At 40.5% G+C, this 20,783-nt stretch overlaps 3 protein-coding genes across 3 annotated transcripts; 2 read left to right on the forward strand and 1 right to left on the reverse strand.

The window, feature by feature from the left end:
* The first annotated feature begins 5,197 nt into the window (after positions 1-5,197).
* grpel1 (GrpE-like 1, mitochondrial) lies at positions 5,198-8,258 on the forward strand. Its single transcript, XM_026329803.2, has 4 exons — positions 5,198-5,329; positions 6,271-6,418; positions 6,702-6,783; positions 7,112-8,258. Exons 1-4 carry the CDS (start codon positions 5,262-5,264, stop codon positions 7,450-7,452), a joined length of 639 nt encoding a protein of 212 aa, XP_026185588.1. The 5' UTR covers positions 5,198-5,261; the 3' UTR covers positions 7,453-8,258.
* Positions 8,259-8,751: 493 nt separating this feature from the next.
* On the reverse strand, positions 8,752-14,667 carry tada2b (transcriptional adaptor 2B). Its single transcript, XM_026329793.2, has 2 exons — positions 14,366-14,667; positions 8,752-13,319 (listed from the first exon to the last, which is right to left on the reverse strand). The coding sequence occupies exons 1-2, from the start codon at positions 14,633-14,635 to the stop codon at positions 12,108-12,110; spliced, it is 1,482 nt and encodes a 493-aa protein (XP_026185578.2). The 5' UTR covers positions 14,636-14,667; the 3' UTR covers positions 8,752-12,107.
* A 150-nt stretch (positions 14,668-14,817) lies between these two features.
* Positions 14,818-17,990, forward strand: cfap184 (cilia and flagella associated protein 184; the record flags this gene model as incomplete). The annotated part of the gene is made up of 3 exons (XM_033325714.1): positions 14,818-15,633; positions 16,278-16,625; positions 16,743-17,990. Coding segments are annotated over 3 exons (1,467 nt in total), but the record flags the coding sequence as incomplete, so codon positions are not given.
* Between the last annotated feature and the right edge of the window lie 2,793 nt (positions 17,991-20,783).

Consider the following 20,783-nt stretch of genomic DNA (forward strand, 5'->3'; position numbering starts at 1 on the left):
TCAGGTTTAATTCTCAGAGCAATCACACTGACCTACAATAAACCTTCAAGGATGATGGGCTAATCAGAGGCATGGGTGCTATCTTTGGTTGCATTAACCCATCTATGAGGACGAAAACAGATGTTAATTCTCCTCATTTCATAGTTTATATGGAGAAGTAGGGAAGCTGTGGATTTGTAAAGCTCAGTACGGACCAATAAGAGCAGGAGCATTTGGATTGTTTTCATTTTTTATTTATTAATCTTTACCAGTAGTTATAACATATAAACCTTTTTAACTTCAGTGTTTTATCAGAAGGAAACAGAAGTTAAATCATAATGTGAAAAGACAACTCCTCATTATCTTTAAATGGTTGGAATGATTGAAAAGTAACTCCATATCGTTATACTAACCTGTCTCTTGACAACATTCAGTAATACGCAGGAATCACTTGAAATTGGAAAAGCCTCTGATACAGCATTTTGCCCCTGACAGTACAATATAAAAGTCAGGACAAGAACGAGTTCTGTTGCCATGTGATGATAAAAGTGTTCTCTCACACCTTAGAAGGCTTCAGCTCCATTAACTCCCAACATCTTTAAAACCTCGTGACTGCAGCAATAAACACATTTGAGCAGTTTTATTCTGCCGGTGCTTGATGTAAATTTTTGCTTTGGGAATTCTCGCAATATGTTTCCATTTGTCAGATTTCCCTGGAGAGCCACGCCACTTTCCACCAGCCTTCCCACCCAAAATTCCCACTCAATCAAACGCAACCTTCCCCTGGGGTTTAATTTCCAACAAACCTAAACATCTGAACACTAATGCAAGAGCCTCCCATTGTCTCCATGCTAATTGTGACAGATTTGTGTACCACATGAGGCAAATGTCTTAATTGTTGTCAAGAGAGGTTGACAGGGAGTATATGTGTGTGTGTGTGTGTGTGTGTGTGTGTGTGTGTGTGTGTGTGTGTGTGTGTGTGAGGGTGTGTGTGTGTGTGTGTGTGTGTGTGTGTGTGTGTGTGCGTGTGTGTGCGTGTGTGTGCGTGTGTGTGTGTTGGGGGTGGATCAAGTGCAGCGGCTTATATGTTTCTCTATGGGGATGAGGCAAATGATTTGCTGTCAGATCAAGAAATGTAGCAGTGGATTATAACTCCCCCTAGTTATTGCAAGCTCAAGGTTATCCCAGGGTCTTCTTCAGCTGGAGCCAGAAGAAAGAAGAGTCACGGGGGGGGTGGGCAGAGGTCGTATTTTAATGTCCTCACAAAACCTCACTTATCCTCAGTTTGTAATTTAGGCCTTGGATAGTTTAAGGATACATGACATAAGCTGAATTATTACACCATTTTGTGACTGTGATACTGATTTATTAGTGTTCAAGACAAATGTGTTCATTTGTTTTAGCAAACTTTACATATCAGGAGCCTTATTGGCTCTAGAAATAAACCAAAATAATAAACCATTGAGGATGTAAGTAACATCTTTACTTGAGCACTCTGCTTTTTTATTATACAAAGTGATGGTATGAACAGATAGTGGTGGTGACAGGGTGTCTTCCTGCTGTGGTTGCTCAAACTGAAGGACTGTGTGTGATGTTGCATGATGAATGAAGGTCCTCTTTTGTGTTGTGTGCTATTTGTGGGTTAGAAAACATTCAAAACCCTCCCCCTGGGCTCTGCTGTGTACTGCATGTACTATGTTCCTCCTGCCACGTCTCATATCAGCTAGCCACTCCAAGGGCATCCATTCAAAACGTGTGTGTGGATGCCCCCTGCTGGTGGACTATAAACGCTCCCCTTCACAATCTGTGGTAATCATCTGACCGAAGTCATTCCACTGCTTTGGTTCTGATCTGTGTAGCCTCTTGGTAATATGGTGAAGGTCTTGTTAGTCTAGTTGGATGAGAAGTGAAAGGACTTGGGGAGGTTCCCCAAACATGAATAATTGAACATCCTTGAATATATTGTGTTCTAATTTCTGTGGAGCAAAATTTTTTAAAAGTGAGGTCTTCCTACATGCCCTTGTGTTATCTTTCATCTTGCCCCTCATGCATTTGTGTCTGCCTTCAATCAGAGCCCCCACCCCCTGCCCCCACCCCACCCTTTTTCATATGGCACAAGGTTTAGACACAAGTTGTTCTAGTGACTCTGATAAGCAAACAGCTCGGTCTGACGTTCCATCCCCAAGGCTGAGTGCTCTCATGGACTAAATCCTTAAACCAGATAAGCACCCAACAAACACACTCATCATGTGTCCCCACTCCGGGAACACATCTGGGAGAGAGTGAAATGGGGATTAGATGTGTCACAACATTGGTTTCAAACGTATTCTTCTTTTAAAAGTAACACATCACAGATAGAAGTATAGATTTGGGCTATTTTGTCAGTTTTTTGATGTTTAATATTTAAATACTACTGATGCAAAATGCATCCCAAACAACTTTAATTTAAATTATAACATAATTTAACAGCTGCACTAAGTATTTAAAACAAAATGAGCATGAAATGATGACTGTAACATTAGTAAGGGTTTAAAATTCAAACTCAAATTTAAGGCCAACATGGACAAAAAGTTTTTAATGTGATTAGAAATTTCCCCTCAGGATTAATAAAGTTTATCTTGTCATATTTTATCGGCTGACGTTAAAATAATATAATCAAATGCTCCAGTATATAGTGGTAACCGTATTGGAAATGTTTGAAAATTGTATTGAAATGTTGAAACTTCAACAGCATGTGTTTTAGTGTGCAGTCTGCATGTCCTGCATGTTAAAAGTAACGGCATAATGTGTTTCTTTAATGTCATATATCTGTGGTATACACCACATGGGCTATTGTATTTTTGTCTTGTCGCCATCTGCTGGACTGAAACAGTAGTTACTTTAACTAATTAACTAGTTACTTTCCAGTAATATAAAATTTAATATAAATAAATAATATGAATATAAAATAGAATACCAACTTTCCACTGTTATATGGGATTTGATGAATGAATAAATTGATGCAATTTTTTTTTTATCCCTGAAGAGATTCAGAATATTGGCTCACATAGGAAAATACAAAATACCCACATTTTAATTTCATAACAGTTTCTGCTTTGCTTTATTTACTTATAAAAGTTGATCAAATATAAACTTTTCAAGCTTGAGTTATAACCCAGGTGATGTCACATCACAGTGACATCATCTGGATTATTTTGTTCACTGGTGAATTTTTACTCCCCAAGGAGAAACCCTTACATGAACCTGAAGAGACTTTTGATTCAAATGAAACCTGGTTGCAGGGACAATAGCTGGATATGTTGTCACACCATCATGAGAACATCCTGTGAAGAAGGCTTCAGCTTGCAGTCAGAAAGAAGTTGCAGCTAAGCTTTCAGAACAACGTTTCGTGAGTCACTTCACTAAGCACAAATCAAAAAATGTAAGAGTTTCTTTAATGACAGCCATCAAAGTGCGACTCTGCAAGGCCTCATCATAGCAGGAACAAGACAGAACCGTGCTTCACCTCATGAAACAAACCTCCTGCTAATGAGGAAGTGCCAACCTGTCTGCTCCACTTACTGCAAAATGAAGGGGCAATTTACCTCTTCCTTTCTTCCCCAGTGAGGCAGTGACACAGGGCTGGGTAGGAGCAGAGAGAAATGGCATGCCTGTCAATTAGCTCTGCCTTGTCAGATGTGCACTGAAAGAAAAGACGAAAGAGAAGTGAAAAGGAGATTGGAGTGTGTGTGTGTGTGTGTGTGTGTGTGTGTGCGTGTGCGTGTGTGTGTGTGTGTGTGTGTGTGTTTGGCTCAAAATGATGAAGAAAGATGATGCAAGGTTTTTTAATCTACAGTGAAGTTGATTAGTCAATGAGAAGCGGACAGATGGAGAACACACCTTTAAATGAGCAGGCTATAACTGAGGGTCTGTCTGCAGTTCACCCATCAAAGCTCCCAGATGGAATTCATCTAATAATCACATTTTTCTCTTGATGTGTAACTGCTTTAGAAGAGTAGTGACTCAAATTATATCCTCTGGATGCTCATCTGAAGGCCTGGGGACTTGTCCAATAACATCCAGTTCTTTAAATGAGTTTTTGAGAACGAACAATTCAACTCTGCCTCCTTGAAATTACATTTATTTATAACCACACTGCAATAGCAAATAACTTTGTAAGGAAACATAATTCCATTTATATTTTGTATTAGTATAATAAAGAAAGGGTTGTTTGTATATTTGGCTAATATGTTAATACTGAGTGTATTAGTAAAACGTTTACAGACAAACCTATTTGAGCTTCCAATGACATTTTAAAACACTGGAGTACAATATGTAAAATATTTTATTGCCACATATGAAGCTAAACCTATAAAACTCAGATGCTGCAGTGAGGGGCTGAAAGGTTAAATGAATTAAATAACAGTAACTGTTACACTTAGATTTGACAGTTGGCCAAAGGCACAAATAATAATAATAATCCATCCATCCATCCATGGAGTACAATATGTAAAATATTTTATTGCCACATATGAAGCTAAACCTATAAAACTCAGATGCTGCAGTGAGGGGCTGAAAGGTTAAATGAATTAAATAACAGTAACTGTTACACTTAGATTTGACAGTTGGCCAAAGGCACAAATAATAATAATAATCCATCCATCCATCCATTTTCTATACCCACTTTTTTCCTGAATCAGGGTCACGGGGATCTGCTGGAGTCTATCCCAGCTCTCTTTGGGTGGAAGGCAGGGGTACACCCTGGACAGGTCCCCAGTCCATCACAGGGCCACATAGAGACAAACAACCTCACACACTCACACTCACTCCTATGGGCAATTTAGAGTCACCAATCAACCTGACATACATGTTTTTGGACTGTGGGAGGAAACCAGAGTACCTGGAGAAAACCCACACAAGCACAGGGAGAACATGCAAACTCCACACAGAAAGGCCCCTGATGGGTTTCGAACCAGGCACCTTCTTGCTGTGAGGCAACAGTGCTAACCACTCATCCACCATGCTAATAATTATTATTATTATAATTATAATTAATATTATTCATATTATTAATGAAGGGTTTTTAAATCGTCCTTGGTCACATGGGTAGGTTTCACCTTTAACTTAAACTCAACCAAACTATAACTCGACGGCAAAACTGCTCTCCAAATCTGATTGGTCAAGTGAGGACGGTATCCTCGTCACCGACTTCTGATTGGCTCGGAGCTGACTCTGCAGCTGTCATGTTTGTACGTCTTATCAGCGTGTGTTCCAAGGAGAGTGTAGCTGCAGTGACTTAGAAAATGGCGAGCTGGTGTGTACGAGCGGTGAGACATAGCTGCTCACTGGTGGCCTCCCCTGCGTTAATGAGGTAACTGAGCAGCGTCTGACTTAGTCTGAAATGTGCCTGTTAGAGAAATGCTGGGCTTGGCGGTGTTATGGGGGCAGCTGGTTAGTAACGTTAGGGGTCCTCCTGAATGATGAACATCGGGCTGTAAATGTAAAGTGTAGCTTTGTGCCCTGAAGCCTTTGTGAGGCTTTAGTTATGTTCTGAAGTGATGTGTTCTCAGATACCTGTTCTTATATATATTTTAGTCTGTTCTACCTTGTCTTGAGTGGAGGAAATTCCCAACCAAACTCCATTCATAAATCGACTCATTTTACGTTCCCGCTATTGCTAGCGAATACGGACTCTCTGAGTTAAATTGTATGTGGTATTAAATGATTAATCTGTTAGTGAAGTTTGGCGTCATGTCTCCACACTAGGCTATTGGCTGGGCAGATGATGACATGTGGTGCAATACGCCACTTACAATGAATCTGATGAAACCACGCTACTAGACTTCCTAGTATACACAACAGGTCACATATAGGCGAGTTACATCACATTCTTACTAAGCACTACTGGCAGTGGTACAGGTGACGGTGGTGGGAATTAAGCTGTCTGATAGCATCAACTCACAGGCCAAAACACACCTGTGCAGTTACTGGTTCATGTTTTGTTTCCAGCCTGTGAGGACACGGTGATGTGTCTGTTATAGTTACTGTGGACCCCACTACTAGTTTTTAGTCCTTCAGCATGATTTTTGTTGCTGCTGTGTTTAATCAGAAATCAATGCTTTATAAATGGCTTGGAGAAAATTGTTTTCCATTCCACATATATAAAATATGGTAAAAAGAAAATAAAAAATCTTTTGAAATATAAAAAAATATATAATATAAACAATTGGCGAGTGCATGGTAGTTAAAGCCGGCAAGTGAGTGAGCAGCCACTGATACTTAACAAATGACTCACGCATCCTTCCCACACAGATCCTCTCCACGATTGCTGTGCACAGCCACCCAGCAGAAGAACGGCCATGGGTCAGAGGAGGAGGCAGAGAAGCTGGAGCAGGGTGCAGCAGAGAAAGTCCTGATGGAGGAAAAGACCCAGCTGGAGGAGCAGCTCAAGGACATGACGGTAAGTGTGAGCTGGCTGCAGGCTGGTTGGCCTCCAGTACAGCATGGTTGTGTGGTTGGAGTTAATTGGTGTTAATCTGTTTTCCTGAGAGAATCCAAACATCTGCTTTTACTTGTGTTGTGATAACTTTATAACAATACTCTCAAAAATGTCATCCATATTAAAAGCATTTTTTATAATTTTAATTAAAGTTTAATTTAATTACAGAGGTTTAAAATGCTTGGTTGCAGAGTGCTAAGTAATGTTGATAAATGGTGTATCTTTGTGTCTACCACTTGTCCAGGAAAAGTACAAACGGGCCTTAGCAGACACAGAGAACCTCAGGACAAGGAGCCAAAAGATGATAGAAGATGCTAAATTATATGGTAAAGGAGTTTTTGTATTTTAGCTCCACAGGTTGCAGCACATAAAACTATTTCGCAGGAATTGATTCTAATGTTCTATAAAAAAGGACCTGCAGTTACGTTTTCCCACCACCATATGTGACAGAAGGACTATGGTAACAAAATGTTTGATTTTCTTTAAACCTTTCATTTCCACTTTAAACAGTTGCCTTTTATTGTAAGGATATGAGACCCTTTTCCAAATGAAAATAGTTTTTTAAGTGCCTTTTTAAGTGTTTAGTGCGTTACTTGGCTTAGCTATGGATTTATATCATGCTGAAAAAAAGTTCCAATGTCCTTGTATGACCAGGGATCCAGGGCTTCTGTAAGGACTTGCTGGAGGTAGCTGACATCCTGGAGAAGGCCACAGAGAGTGTGCCCAAGGAGGAGGTGACAAGCCAGAACCCTCACCTGAAGAACCTGTATGATGGCCTGGTGATGACCGAGGTCCAGATCCAGAAGGTGTTCACCAAGCACGGCCTGGTCAAGCTCAACCCCAATGGCCAGAAGTTTGATCCCTATGAGCATGAGGCCCTCTTCCACGCCCCCGTGGAGGGCAAAGAGCCTGGCACTGTTGCTCTAGTAACCAAAGTGGGCTACAAGCTTCATGGCCGCACCCTCAGGCCGGCATTGGTGGGTGTGGCTAAATGAGCTCAGGTACAACAGAGTGATCAAGGCACCCTGCCACCCTTTTCCCACAAGCCTGTCCTCGCACTACCCCATTCTCACATTACGGTGCCGCAGAGACAGGAGTCCAACTGAACTGAACTGAAGTTGTATCTGGACATTATCCAACAGTTTTTAGCAGATGCATAACATTTTGTCTGGCAGAGGGCAGGCTGTTCTCTAAAATTTCAGTTTGTCTTTTGTCATGTCAGTCACTTATTGTGAGAGATTATTTAAAAAAAGGCATCAGTATCACAGGCAGAGGCTTTCATGTCTTCTCCTAGAGCCACAAATCTTAACAGGAAACGTGTAACAAACTATAATAAATGTGCTAATTTTAAGACTTTTTTTGGGGTGAGATATGACGGAAAGTCCATTCACAAAGTGAGCAGTTGCTGATTGAGAGCTACTGGTATCATTCCAGACTTTTTTAAAGCCCTAACAGTCTTGAAATGTAATTCATCATATGAAGAAAGCAAGGAACAGCATTTGAGAATCTGAAGAAAGGTTGAGATTTGTTGGCTTTCCAAAGCCTTTATGGTGAGAACATATTTCTCTTGTTCATTTGAGTGCGATCAGGCTGTGGTAAGCTCGTCTCAGTTACAGGTAGGCTCGATAGTGCTGAACAGTGAAGTAACAGCTTTATCTGTAAATCATTAGACTAATTCTATGCGTGGACTTTTGTGGAGACTGTCGCAGCCTTAGAATAAAGGGACCTGCTTTGAAAGTTTTGTTTGGAGTGTTTTATGCACATATTCAAATAAAATGCTAAACTTTGCCTTCACACAGAGGCTTTTAGACTGTGAGGGTAGGGCCAGGTGTAGGGCCTGCATTAGTCAAAATTTAAACACACAAATACACATACTTTTAGATTCAGTGTGACTTATACTTTAAAATTACCAGGCTATATATATCTGTCATTCAAAGCAGTAACCAATAATAGTGTATGTTTTGCAGTGGGGTAAACATGGGATACATTACAACTATAAGAAAACTAAGAATATATAAATGTGGGGGAAAAAGTAAAATTCAGTTCCAATTTTGTTATACACTACTTAACTCGAGAGCAAACATAAATCCGATTATTCTGTATGTATTATGTGTGACAAACCTCTAAACAAGTCTACCTTAAACTATTTCAGATACTCTAAAAGTAAGTACTAATATTTATGACTATTCCAGACATGAGTATTTCATCTGTTCACAAAATTACATTTAGTTTTTCCTTTAAATTTTAGTTACCACAAATTACTGAGGAGGAAACAGGACTGTTTGTTTATAAAGTATTTGCACTTTTAATAAATCTCCATACATACCCTGTTATGTGCAACCACAAAATAAAAGGACAGCAAAACTCAACCCATCAGACCAGTAACAACATTAAAGACAGCTCCATAGCATGTCATCCCTATTACCCAAAGCTTCAGGAAATGCTTCTTCTTTGTAATTCACACTCTGCTTTTTATTACAAAAGCTATAAAAAATTTCCATGACACAAAATACTGTACATTTCACAGGTCAGTAATTATACTTTCTTTTTCCAATTTTTACAAAATTATTTACATTTGGTGACATGAAGTAAACAATAGCCCCCCTTTTTTTTTTTACAAAAAAAAAAAAAAACTGGGAACAAAAAAGAAAAAATAAAATCTAATTGTCGTATTTACTTTTGAGACAGTTATACCACAAAACGCAATTTTGGAACAGTGTGGAGTGTTTGTCTGCACATGCACAGCACCACCAATGACAAAATCTGTAAAATAAAGTCTGTCATTGAAAAGGATATTACATCAGCTCATTCAAAAACAGGAGAACCATCAAATAGCTTCAGATGACAGTTGTATGTCATCCCTGTTTGGTTTGTAGACTGGAAATTAGCATCATCTTTTGAAAACATTCTGGGTCAGGTGGAATGTTGGCCCTCTGAACTGACCTCTGACCTGAAAAATGTTTGTCTTATTTCACAACCTGCAAACTCCCCTCTTAGCTTTAATAAAATGCCTGGACTATTGCTCACATAAATAAACCCACTACAACTGACTAACTAATCTGTTCAATGCTTCCCACATGTAGGTGTCCTTTAAATCATGTACCACTGAATGTCTGAGTCAATCAATAAAACACAAGCTGAATCTGCAGTTGAAGCATTAAAGATAATGTTTCATATTTTCTGATGTACCTAACCTCAGAGCAAAAGCCCAGTGGGAACAGATGTGACATAATGTCAAAGGAAACAGAATTGAAATACTCTAAGAGAATGGGCCATGAACATATATATTATATATTTTTAAAAACTAATTTATTTCCAATGTGTAAGACTTAATTATAGGGAAAAAATATTAATATGAGGAAATAGTTGGAGACTATTTTTGGCATGTTACTGAGTGTTTATGGCAGCTCGCTGACTTATTTTTTAATGGACAACATACAAAGCCTTGTGGTTGAGTGTAACAAGACTTTGGATACACATTCACACGTTGTTGGTAGCATCAGTTTATGTCAGCATCAATCTGGGGCTTTTCATGACATTTGTTCCGCTGTAGTTTTTGGCTAGTCTGGTACATGGCTTGGAGAACCACACTAATGAAATATGACTGAACATAACACCATCCACCGGTGATCCACAATCTCTGGGCAGAACCTTGAGTTCTCAGGTGTTACAATGAAGAGGCCATCCCTCTTCCATGACCACAAACAAAGTAATGCCTGCAATTACACAACTAATGCCACTCTCTTATTTGCCGATGTGACTGTGGCACGTATCATCTACACATTCACATTCAAATGCCATTTCTTCTCTTTAATTTTAACACTGTCACTCCTGTCCCTGGTCTAAAATGACAGCCTACTCAGTAACTTCATTCATATTTAAACAGAACAATCCCCATGGCTCAGCTTGGCCTGCAAAAAAAAAAACAAATAGAGCAGGAAAATGAGAAGGAGTCACCAGAGCTGCTCTTATAGTGAATAAGCTAATGATAGGCTGCCAAAGCAGGGCAGGGAAGCTGGGGGTGCATGAAGTGGTCAAATATAAAACTGATGTTCTAAGACTGAGAAAACTCATGCATACCATTAGGAGTAACACATTTCTCTAAATGTACAATGCACACACACATACACACACATACATACAATTGGTGGTAATAGTCTTGGGAGTTTCGTTGCTAAATGCCCTTACACAATCAGTTTCTTTGCCTGTATTGTACCATGGGCAGAGGAGAATATTTAAAGCTGTGCTGAGCTTCCTTTAAAATAAAACACAAACCGAGACTGACCGATGCAGGATTTTGAAGTTGAAATTAATATTTTAAGATTGGATTTTCTCAATCAGCTCCACTATAAGGCATGGGCTCCTACATAAACTTTTCTCTGTTTAGGTTTCAACAGTTTAAGTTGTTTTTAACAAGATATCTCTGCATTTCTGTTATTCTCTGTGCTCTGTCACTGGTGTGAAGTGGGCAGGTATTAGCTGGGAAAATGTGATGCCACATGATTCTGTGTACCAATTAGGATTTAGCAACATTTTGATGGAAGACATCTGGATGGGCTGTTCAGTAACTGTTGATCTAACCAATCAAACGTCAGCCCACATCTTGATCAATCAGATGAACAGGTTTATGAGTACTACACCCATTTTTAACTCTTATTATTGCTTATGTAGAAAATACCAAATTTTTATACTTTATATTACTACACTTATATGATGTGTTCTTAAAACATACACCCATAGCATTAATTACGGTTTTTGATCATGAGACTATAAATTTAGCTATTAAAGAACCCTAACCAATAACTCTGGGCAGAGTAGTTGGTTTTACATTTAAAAAATTAACTTGTCCGATGGCAACGCTGTTTCTAAATGATCTCTTAATAAATCTTTGGCAATTCAGCATTGGCATTTCTTATTTATTGGCCAACATGACCCAATACCCAAGCCTACTTATCAATCTAGCTCTGTGTTGATGTACTGGGCTCTGATACAAACTGCCTTCAAGCAGCAAGTGCAGAGAAAGACGATTGTTTAATCCTGCTTTTTCTTTTCCTTTCACTGTATCTACTACGAAGGGAAGAAATGGGTCAGAAAATTAAGAGATTACCGAAGTTACATGAGAAATTCAAAAAAATGAATCCCATAAAATGTTAAAAAAATACTTCTGGCTGGAAACTTACCAAAAGTGGTTTTAACTGATTTAAAAAAAAATTTGAAAAATCCTCTACAACCTCTGTCATAAGAGCCATAGCTGTCAAACATTCTAGGAAAAGTAATGTAGGATTTAAAACAATATTTCTCCATAGACAGAGAACCTGTTGCAATGCAACTACGTATACTTGGTAGTACTGTAGCCGTCATCATGTAATAACAATACAGACACATAGTACTGTAAAGCAACAGTTGCAGTTCACACCTGTCCCTTTCTAAATGCAAAAATATAAGGTTATTTTTTGTTTCTAGCCCGAGTATGAAAATATACTTTTTCCAGTAGACAGTAGAGCTTCCTCTTTCTTTGCAATGTAAATATACACAAGGGCAACGTCAAAAAAAAAAAACTGTGAAAGCCAGTAGTTCTAACTGCCTCTAGAGCTTATAGCCAATCAGCTATCAGCAATCAACCTATTACTTGAGGACCAAAGATGGTTCCCTAAGAGGTGTCTCGAGATATCCAGCCACTTTCTGTGAGGAAGGTGAGAATGCGCTTCTTGAGGACCTTGTCCAGGTAGCTCGGCAAACGGCTCTTGGCGGGGATGCCTTGCCTTTTTTGCAGGTGATCTTTGATGATGATGGTTTTGACAGTCAGGTAGCGTGCTGGGCTGAGGTTGAGAGAATTACACAGAACCTTTTCCCTGTCTGACAGTAGTTCAAAGCCCGTAAGGTTCTCGATGGCAGCAAACTCACCATCTTTACCCTCTTCTTTGATCCCACCTCCCATTCCCAACCCTCCAGCAATGCCTCCTCCCCCTCCAACTCCACCCCCAAGTCCCATCCCAGAGCCAAGCCCACCTCCTCCTCCGCTGCCCCGCTTGGAGGTGACCACACTTTTGTTCTCTTTGCGTTTCTCTCGTTTGTGGCGTGCTGCTTCATACTCAGCGGATTCCTCCAGGCGGGTGATTCCATTGCGGCGGTAGCGCTGCAGCTCACGTACCTTGGCCCTGAGCACACGCTCTTTATGCATGTTCTCAAAGAACTCTTCAAATTCACGATGGGCCATGAATTGACAGAGTGCCCGCAGTCTGACCCGCTGCTCCTTCTCTTCCTTGGTGATTTTTCTTTTGGGTGTACTTGGAACAGAAACTTGTCCTGCTGCTATTGTGGAACCTGATCCAATCATTCCACCTCCAGCTCCTGCCCCACCCACACCACCAGCAGTACCTATGACTCCCAGCGTCCCTGGTTTCTCCTTCTCCTTATCTTTCTTGTCCCGCCCCAGGAACACAGGAACAAGGTTGTAGTCCCGAGCGATGTTTTTACGCCGCTGGCGCTCTCGGAGCTTGCGCACATACATGTCCACATGGGCACGTTTCATCTCAATTTCCACATCCTCATCGTCATAGTTCACACACAGCCCACTAATGAGCTTCTCTGCATCCTGGTCATACTCAATCTCATAGTCGTCACGTAGTGGCATGTAGCCCAGCTGTTGCTGCTCAGCCAGACTGATATCCAATGGGGGGAGAGGGGTGGTGAGGCTGGGCGACAAGGGGCCGCCGCTTGGACAGGTGTGATCAGTTACCCGGTTGGGAATGCTGTCGGGAATGCAAGCCTTACCCAGGTTTCCATGGATGTACATGGTGACATAGTGTTCCATGACTTCCTGTGGAGTACGGGATGCTCCAACATGAGCGGCCATGTCCTCCTAAGAAACAACACAGACAAGAAGTTGCTATTAATGAGGACTGTGAAAGAAATAAAGTATAAAATTTATCATACATATTGAAAAATGTATTATTTTTCCAAATTATTTACTAAAATACCAAACACAACAGAGCTAACATCATTTGATCTAACCTTGAGTCTGTTAGGAAGTGCTTTTAAGAAGTTTGCTTCCAATGTTAAATTGATATTCAAAAATTGGATATTTTAGCTTAAAACTGACTCAGTCATTATTTTAAAGAACTTCCTGTTTTCCTTATATTCAGAACCAAATCAAATAGATATTTAAAGATTTTTTATTTTCTGTAGAACTTATACAACTGTTGAATTGGTTTAAAAAAGGCAATAAAATATTAATCAATAAATAAAAGAACGATTTTTGACATCCCAAACCAGACATTATGGATTACAGTGGTAAAAATTTAAAAGACCCTCTGTTCATGCAGCTTGTCTCAGTCCATTTCTAAGGAATGGCCTCATATGTTCAATTCATCTTGGTTTGTGTAATAAATTACAAACTTACAATACAAGTTACTAAACAGCACATTACCAGGCACTATTTTTTGTAAATACTGACAGCATGATCCCAGTTTTAATTTTGTTATATTGCTAATGTAAAGGTTTTTAGTTTATTACTATTTTACAAGTTTTTTTTCTCATGTACCTCCTTTATTGAGTTGGTGTTGCAGTTTGTGCCTCTGCTGCTATAACATATTTTCTGATTTAAAACCTTAGGTCACCATACAGTCATATTTTATAACATACAAGCCCTGTTATTGACGTCACCCAATGCTGTGCCTTTAATACTTGGTCGAAAACGAAATTATGAGGCTGTTTATAAAAGCCAAGAGTCACTAAACGTACTTAATGCTCAGCCGACCAACTTTTACGACAGTACAACCAAAATGCTCCCAAATCATAACGCTCTCGTAAGACTGTTGCTGCTAGCTGACGTCACAAACTCTTGAAAGTACATATCTGATGTACTGCACAAGTAAAACAAGTTAGGAGACTTAAAAGGTGATGTACCCAATTCCCAAATCCATATTGCTCGATAGCATCGAGTAGCGACTGCTCTTCCCTGCTGGTCCATCCTCCCTCTGCCTCGGAACCCCACAGTGAGAACCGACCGCCGTCGACCTGCTGGTAGCCGTGCCATCTCCGGTGATTACCAATTTCTGCGCCCGCCGAGAAGCACTCCGGGCACAGCTCGATGTCCGGGCAGTCGGTGCAGCGAAGCCGCAGGTTTGTAACATCTGCAAGGCAGTTAACGCAGTACTTCTTCCCCAGGTCGGCCATGTTGGCTGCCTCCTGCTTCTTGTTGTTGGAGGCACAACTACGCGCCTGCGCACCGCATGCCCCACAGCGCGAGTCACTCACATCCTGCTTGTTAATATTAATGAGCATGGGGCAGCACGCCTGTCATTGGTTCCCGATACCAGTTTCCCGGACAACGGAAACAAAACGAAGAGTGTCATTGACTGCAGAAGTGCACGATCCTAATAGCTATAGATAAATTAACTAATAAGTTTTTAGTGAAAATGGATCCGGAACATGAAGAAACCGATGTGAAGAATTACACGGAGAGGGATACATCAGATGATTTATTCAAAGAGAAGGACGGGTCTCTTAGTACTGTTAACAGGAATGAAAAAGAAAATGCCCCAGATGACATGGCTGCATCAGATCATGAAGATAAAAACTTTGAAATTATGAAAAGTACTGAGAAACCCGCTGTGGGAGCAGCCCTGTCTGAGCCAAGAGAGAACAGTGGAAATGACCTCCATGGTGTTGACATTACCACAGACTTGGAAGTGAAGATGAATGAAGTCAATGAATTACCAATGTCCAGTGAGGAGACTGTTGTTTTTAAAGTCCACAGCAGTGATGAAGATGTGCTTCCCAAAAGCCATCTTGACTCCCCAGAGGAGGAAACCACGGCTTGTGCTCAGAAGGAAGAAGAGGATGAAGAAGTGGAGTCCAAGCCTGTGCCCTTACATACAGAAGACATCAGCTGGGAAGAATACAAGGAGTCCCTCAGGGAGCTGTGTGAGGAGAGAGATAAAGTCAGCCAACACAACAGCCAGCTGCAGATGAAACTGGCAGAGTACTTCCGCAAGAAGGCCTGGAATGACAGTCAGCTGGAGAAGGAAACTCACACATCGGAGCCGCTTCAGGTGTACAAGAAGTACATTAACATTTTGACTGACCTGAAACAGCGGGTTACCACCAATTCAGAGAAAGCCCAGCAGCAGACCGAGGAGCTGAGGATACAGGCCCAAGAGAAGCTGGATCAGGTGGGTCTACTATAAGGTCCTGAGTGGGTTTTCATTGTTCTGAGGATAAACATGGGCTCAAAGCAATACATATAATACTTATACATATTGTCATATTTTGTGTCATGAAAATTATGCATGGCTATTACCTTATATTTGTATCTTTTTAAATATTGATTTACAATGACATAGTGTATAACAGTAGAAAAAAGATAACGATTACACCTCACAAAGCATACTTTATGACCAGGTTTTAACAAGGGTGCCATGCTAAATGCTGGAGTGCTTAGAACCACGTTTTTTGGAGCTTTAATTGGTTCCCCATCTCCCTAGGAAAAGGGGTATAACAAGGCTACACATGCTGCTCTGCAGTGAGCTGGTTGGGGGTGACATGAGAACTGAACCATGCGGACTGTGCTTTCATCAATGTGCTACTGGGGAATGATTTACAAACAAACCCAAAACTTCATGTCTTCAAAAAATTGAAATTTTAACTCTACAGAAACACTTTTTAGGAATTACACATATTCTGCACATCACAACGTCTTTTAAGACAAAATATACTTTAGCACCCTCAACAAGGGAGATCTACAGGTCTACAGTAAGTGTTAGTTGTGTATGTTGAGGTGTAGTGATCAGTGGAAAAACTGCCTCTTTGTCATCAGGTGGAAAATGAATGGCGAGCATTGATGGCTCTCAAGCAAGACGTAGCTGTGTCAGCGCTGAGCCAACATTTGGGCAAACAAGCTGCTCAGGTAAAAGTGGAGTCAATCCTAGCAGCAGAGCAGCTTCGGCAAGATGAGCTGATCAAGCTCCGGCTTAAGCACATCAAGCTGAGGATCAAGATTCAGAGGCTGGAAGCAGATCTCCGAGATGGGGAAGAACGCGACAAGGACCCCCTGCAGATCCAGTTTGAACAGTTGCAAGCTGAGAAGCTAGAGCAGAAAAACCAAGCTGAGAAGCAACGTGAGAAATCGCTGAAGCTGCAAAAGAAGATCAGCAAAGGCTTGGAGGTAGGTTGAAGAATCCACAGGTACAGATTCTTTTAAGGGCATTTCTGTAGTTGCTATACACAGTGATTTTTACTTAATAAGCAATAGTCAGTATTATGTTTTCTTACATTTCATCAGCTGCTGTCAAACACAAAAGAGAAGCTGTACTGGAGCCAGATGGAGATCCAGGCCAAGCGAGACCAACTGGCTGAGTTGGAGGCCATGGTGGCCCGAAAGAGGGACCTCCTGACCAAGACCAAGCAGGCACGCAACAGGCTGCAGAGAGACAACCAGAGGCTGAAGGAGCATCGTGGATTGCTGGGGAACAGAGTCCTGCTGCAGGACTTTGAGGACACTGTAGATGCTGCTGACTGCCTGGAGGAACAACTGGAGAATCTGAAATGTCGGGAAGCTGAGATTGTTTTCAGCTGTGGCAGATAGAAGAATGAATGAATAAATGAATGATAGAAACAACAGATAATAACAGATCAGGGCCATCAGGTATATATGTGTCCATGAGCTCTTAAAATTAGAACCAAATACTGGCTGCAAAAAATCCTGGCTCATTGCAAAAACATCAACTTTTGTCTAGAAATCCTAAGTATTTTTGTTACTGAATACATGATGGTCTCGATCTCTTAATTTGGACCCTCTTATAAGTGTACTGGTGATCATTTTGGGGATATTTTAGGGCTTTGATGTCTGCCATGTGACACCTCACCCACAGCTCTCCCCTAGACTCGCACTAAGTTAGTATCCACCTATATAAATAGTATTTTCAGACAAATACATGCAGTAAAAACATTTTACCATCATAGGTAATCTCAGCCATAAAATGTCATTGTTACTTCCAGTCAGTGGATGGCATTGTAAACCCATTGTAGGCCAGCTCTGTAGGCATACATGATTCTAGGTAAAGCACAAAGTACTAAAATACTAGTGAGTGTACTTAACAAAAGTTGATCTAAGTTTTGAACTTCAGAATGTATGTTAGGAATTCTATCCAATAGTTTCTGTTATTCTAGAGCAGGCAAATGTTGTGGTGGAGTGGCAATCATGATTGTCCCCTAAAAATATGAATACTAAAAATAAACCTATAAAAGAATATAAAGTATAAATCAGTCATTGAATGTTAAAGGAGGAAAAAGGATTAGGTTGAGAGCTTGATGTGTATTGTGTATCTTTCTATATACTGCACAATAAACACACACACACACACATATATATATATATTTAAAGTGTAAAAATTCTGGTCAATAATGATCTACTCAACTGGACAAATTTCAAAAAGACTGGGGGCTTCAAGATTTACAGTACACAAAAACATATTTGAAAACAGGAAATGCGTCAACCTCACATGTTAACTGTATCTAAACATGAAATAAAGTCAACTGTCTTTTTAAGATTTATTCAGCTATTTACAATATATGCACATGCTATTTACATGGGGAAATGGAGGGAGAAATTAGCTGAATTAATGAATAAAACATAACTGTCTAACAGCAGGTTGTTTGCAGTGGTGGAAAAGAAATTGAAATTAATTTATGTTCTGTGTTTGAGTCTGTTCGTCGCCTTTTCTCGTTCTCCTTCTGGCTGCTGCAGGGTCATCTCATGGAGTTGGGTGATGTGAAATGGTTAGCTGGAGGACAGCCACACACAGGGTTCTTCTCTTTCTGAGTTCAGGGTTCATGGTGTGTTCTCAAGTCCGGGTGTGTCTGTCTGTGTAATGTGTTTTTGTGTCTTGCCGCGCTGGGCGGGGAAATCCATTTGGTTCATCCTTCATTGTACATAACATGACATGATCATTGGTCCAGGGAGTTCTCCATATTTGTTGACTGTGATGGGCAGTCTCACTAATCTCTGTGAATCAAGAGATTACCCTATTCTTTAAGTGTTGTAAGTAAGCTGTAAGTTTTAAGACTGTTTCCTAAAATGGGAACATAATTTCTTTTTCCACCCCAAAGTTTAAACACATGACAAACTTAGTAACTAATCAGAGTCAATAGTTCAACAAATAAATGAAAATCAATAAAACTTCCCATAGTTATAAAGATTACTATAAGCATGAATAACAGATAAACAATAGCGCAGCCTCTATATCACACTGTAGTCTGACAGCAATGCTCTATAGGTCTGGTCACACATGTTACACGTTTATCAACCAAAGCACAAATATAATAAGAACAGGATATAAAGACCAGTTCATAAGTCATCATATAGGTTTCAGGTCTTGCCTGAAAAGGAGTAATCTTAAGGTATTTATGGCAGGAGGTGAGCAGGGGGAGTCTGTTCATTAAGAGGGGTTCTCTTTGTGAGGGCCGTTGGCCTGCTCTTTCTCAAAAAGGGAGTCTTGACATTGCAGTATTTGGTGCGAGGGCTGTACCACCCCCCGTTGTTTACCCTAGTGGGTCACAAAGAGTTTCATAGTCATGAATTGTCAGAGGGATGTCACTCCTGCCTCAGTCGGGAATGTGACCATATTCTGCTGCCTTAGGTCCGCTACAAGTCCAAATATGTTTTTTACACACCACCCTAGTTCTCTGAAAGGTCCCCACCCTGTTAGCCTGGTGTCACTCCAGGTCACAGTGGATATCACAGTATCACATGTGTTGCTTCATCGTCAGTGGGCTTGATTTTCCAACTTCTTCAGCAGAGGCTTGAGCTCCAGTTCAGACATACAGTATTTAGTTCCATCCTTCAGCATCACACTGTGAACCAGAAGATAATAAAATTATACTATGGATTGTATACTTTGTATAACTGTAAAACATGTTATATCTCTTGTTATTATTGAAATTTTGAAAAGGATTTTTTTTTAAAAATGAGTCATGCAATCAATAAAAGAGCTGTCTTACCGAGCGGACATCGGACAGTAAACTGGTACCACAAACATTTCCAGCAATTCTACATCATCTGGGTCAGTGTTGGCCCAGACTTCACGGGACTCACAGTCCATTAACAAGCAATGAAAGTATTCTGGCTCTATAAAACAAAGTAACCCTCAGATAATAATTACAAACCACTTTTTCAGCTATACCTGGATGGACTGTTGAAATGTTATTCAATAGCCCATTTGGGCTTCCCATCAATTCAATTCAATTTATTTGTATAGCATTAAATCACAATACAAATCATCTCAAGGCATTTTACAAAAACTAAAACTAAAAACCCAACAAATCCCTTATGAGCAAGCACTTGGCGACAGTGGAGAGGAAAAACTCCCTTTAACGGAAGAAAAAACCTCCAGCAGAACCGGGCTCAGTTTGGGCGGCCATCTGCCTCGACCGGTTGGGGTGAGTGGATAGAGGAGAGAGAAAAGAACAGCAACAATAAACAACAAATAGACACTGCAGGTTGGTGGGACCAGTAACTGCACATAGCGATATACAGCTCCAGGACCAGGGAAGTATTCAGTGTTAGCAAATATATAAAAAAATATGTTTGCTTTTTATACTGTTAGTTCATTGAAAGTAACGAAAATAAAATAAAATAAAATATCTTAGAGTGGGACACAGCTGTTTGAGTGGTACACAGCTGTTAGAGTGAGACAGATGTTAGAGTGAGACACAGCTGTTTGAGTGGTACACAGCTGTTAGAGTGAGACAGATGTTGGAGTGAGACAGCTGTTAGAGTGAGACACAGCTGTTAGAGTGAGACACATTTGTAAGAGTGAGACACAGCTGTTGGAGTGGCACACAGCTGTTAGAGTGGTACACAGTTGTTAGAGTGAGACACAGGTGTTAGAGTGAAACACAGCTGTTAGAGTGAGACATGTTAGACTGAGACACTGCTCTTTGAGCTAGACACAGCTGTTTGAGTGGTAGACAGCTGTTAGAGTGAGACAGAGCTGTTAGAGTGGGACACAGCTGTTTGAGTGGTACACAGCTGTTAGAGTGAGACAGATGTTAGAGTGAGACACAGCTGTTTCAGTGGTACACAGATGTTAGAGTGAGACACAGCTGTTTGAGTGGTACACAGCTGTTAGAGGGAGACACAGATGTTAGAGTGAGAAAGAGCTCTTAGAGTGGGACACAGCTGTTTGAGTGGTACACAGCTGTTAGAGTGAGACATGTTAGACTGAGACACTGCTCTTTGAGCTAGACACAGCTGTTTGAGTGGTACACAGCTGTTAGAGTGAGACACAGATGTTGTAGTAAGACACAGCTGTTTGAGTGGTAC

The sequence above is a fragment of the Mastacembelus armatus genome, chromosome 18 (assembly GCF_900324485.2).
Source record: "Mastacembelus armatus chromosome 18, fMasArm1.2, whole genome shotgun sequence".
In the NCBI taxonomy this organism is placed as follows: Eukaryota; Metazoa; Chordata; class Actinopteri; order Synbranchiformes; family Mastacembelidae; genus Mastacembelus; species Mastacembelus armatus.

Excerpts from the sequence above, each read along its gene's own strand:
- grpel1 (XM_026329803.2), top strand. The coding sequence starts at position 5,262 with ATGGCGAGCTGGTGTGTACGAGCGGTGAGACATAGCTGCTCACTGGTG. Across the intron at positions 5,330-6,270 it reads GCCTCCCCTGCGTTAATGAG|ATCCTCTCCACGATTGCTGT; the intron begins GTAACTGAGCAG and ends CTTCCCACACAG. Across the intron at positions 6,419-6,701 it reads AGCAGCTCAAGGACATGACG|GAAAAGTACAAACGGGCCTT; the intron begins GTAAGTGTGAGC and ends CCACTTGTCCAG.
- tada2b (XM_026329793.2), bottom strand. The coding sequence starts at position 14,635 with ATGGCCGACCTGGGGAAGAAGTACTGCGTTAACTGCCTTGCAGATGTT. Across the intron at positions 13,320-14,365 it reads AATATGGATTTGGGAATTGG|GAGGACATGGCCGCTCATGT; the intron begins GTACATCACCTT and ends GTTGTTTCTTAG.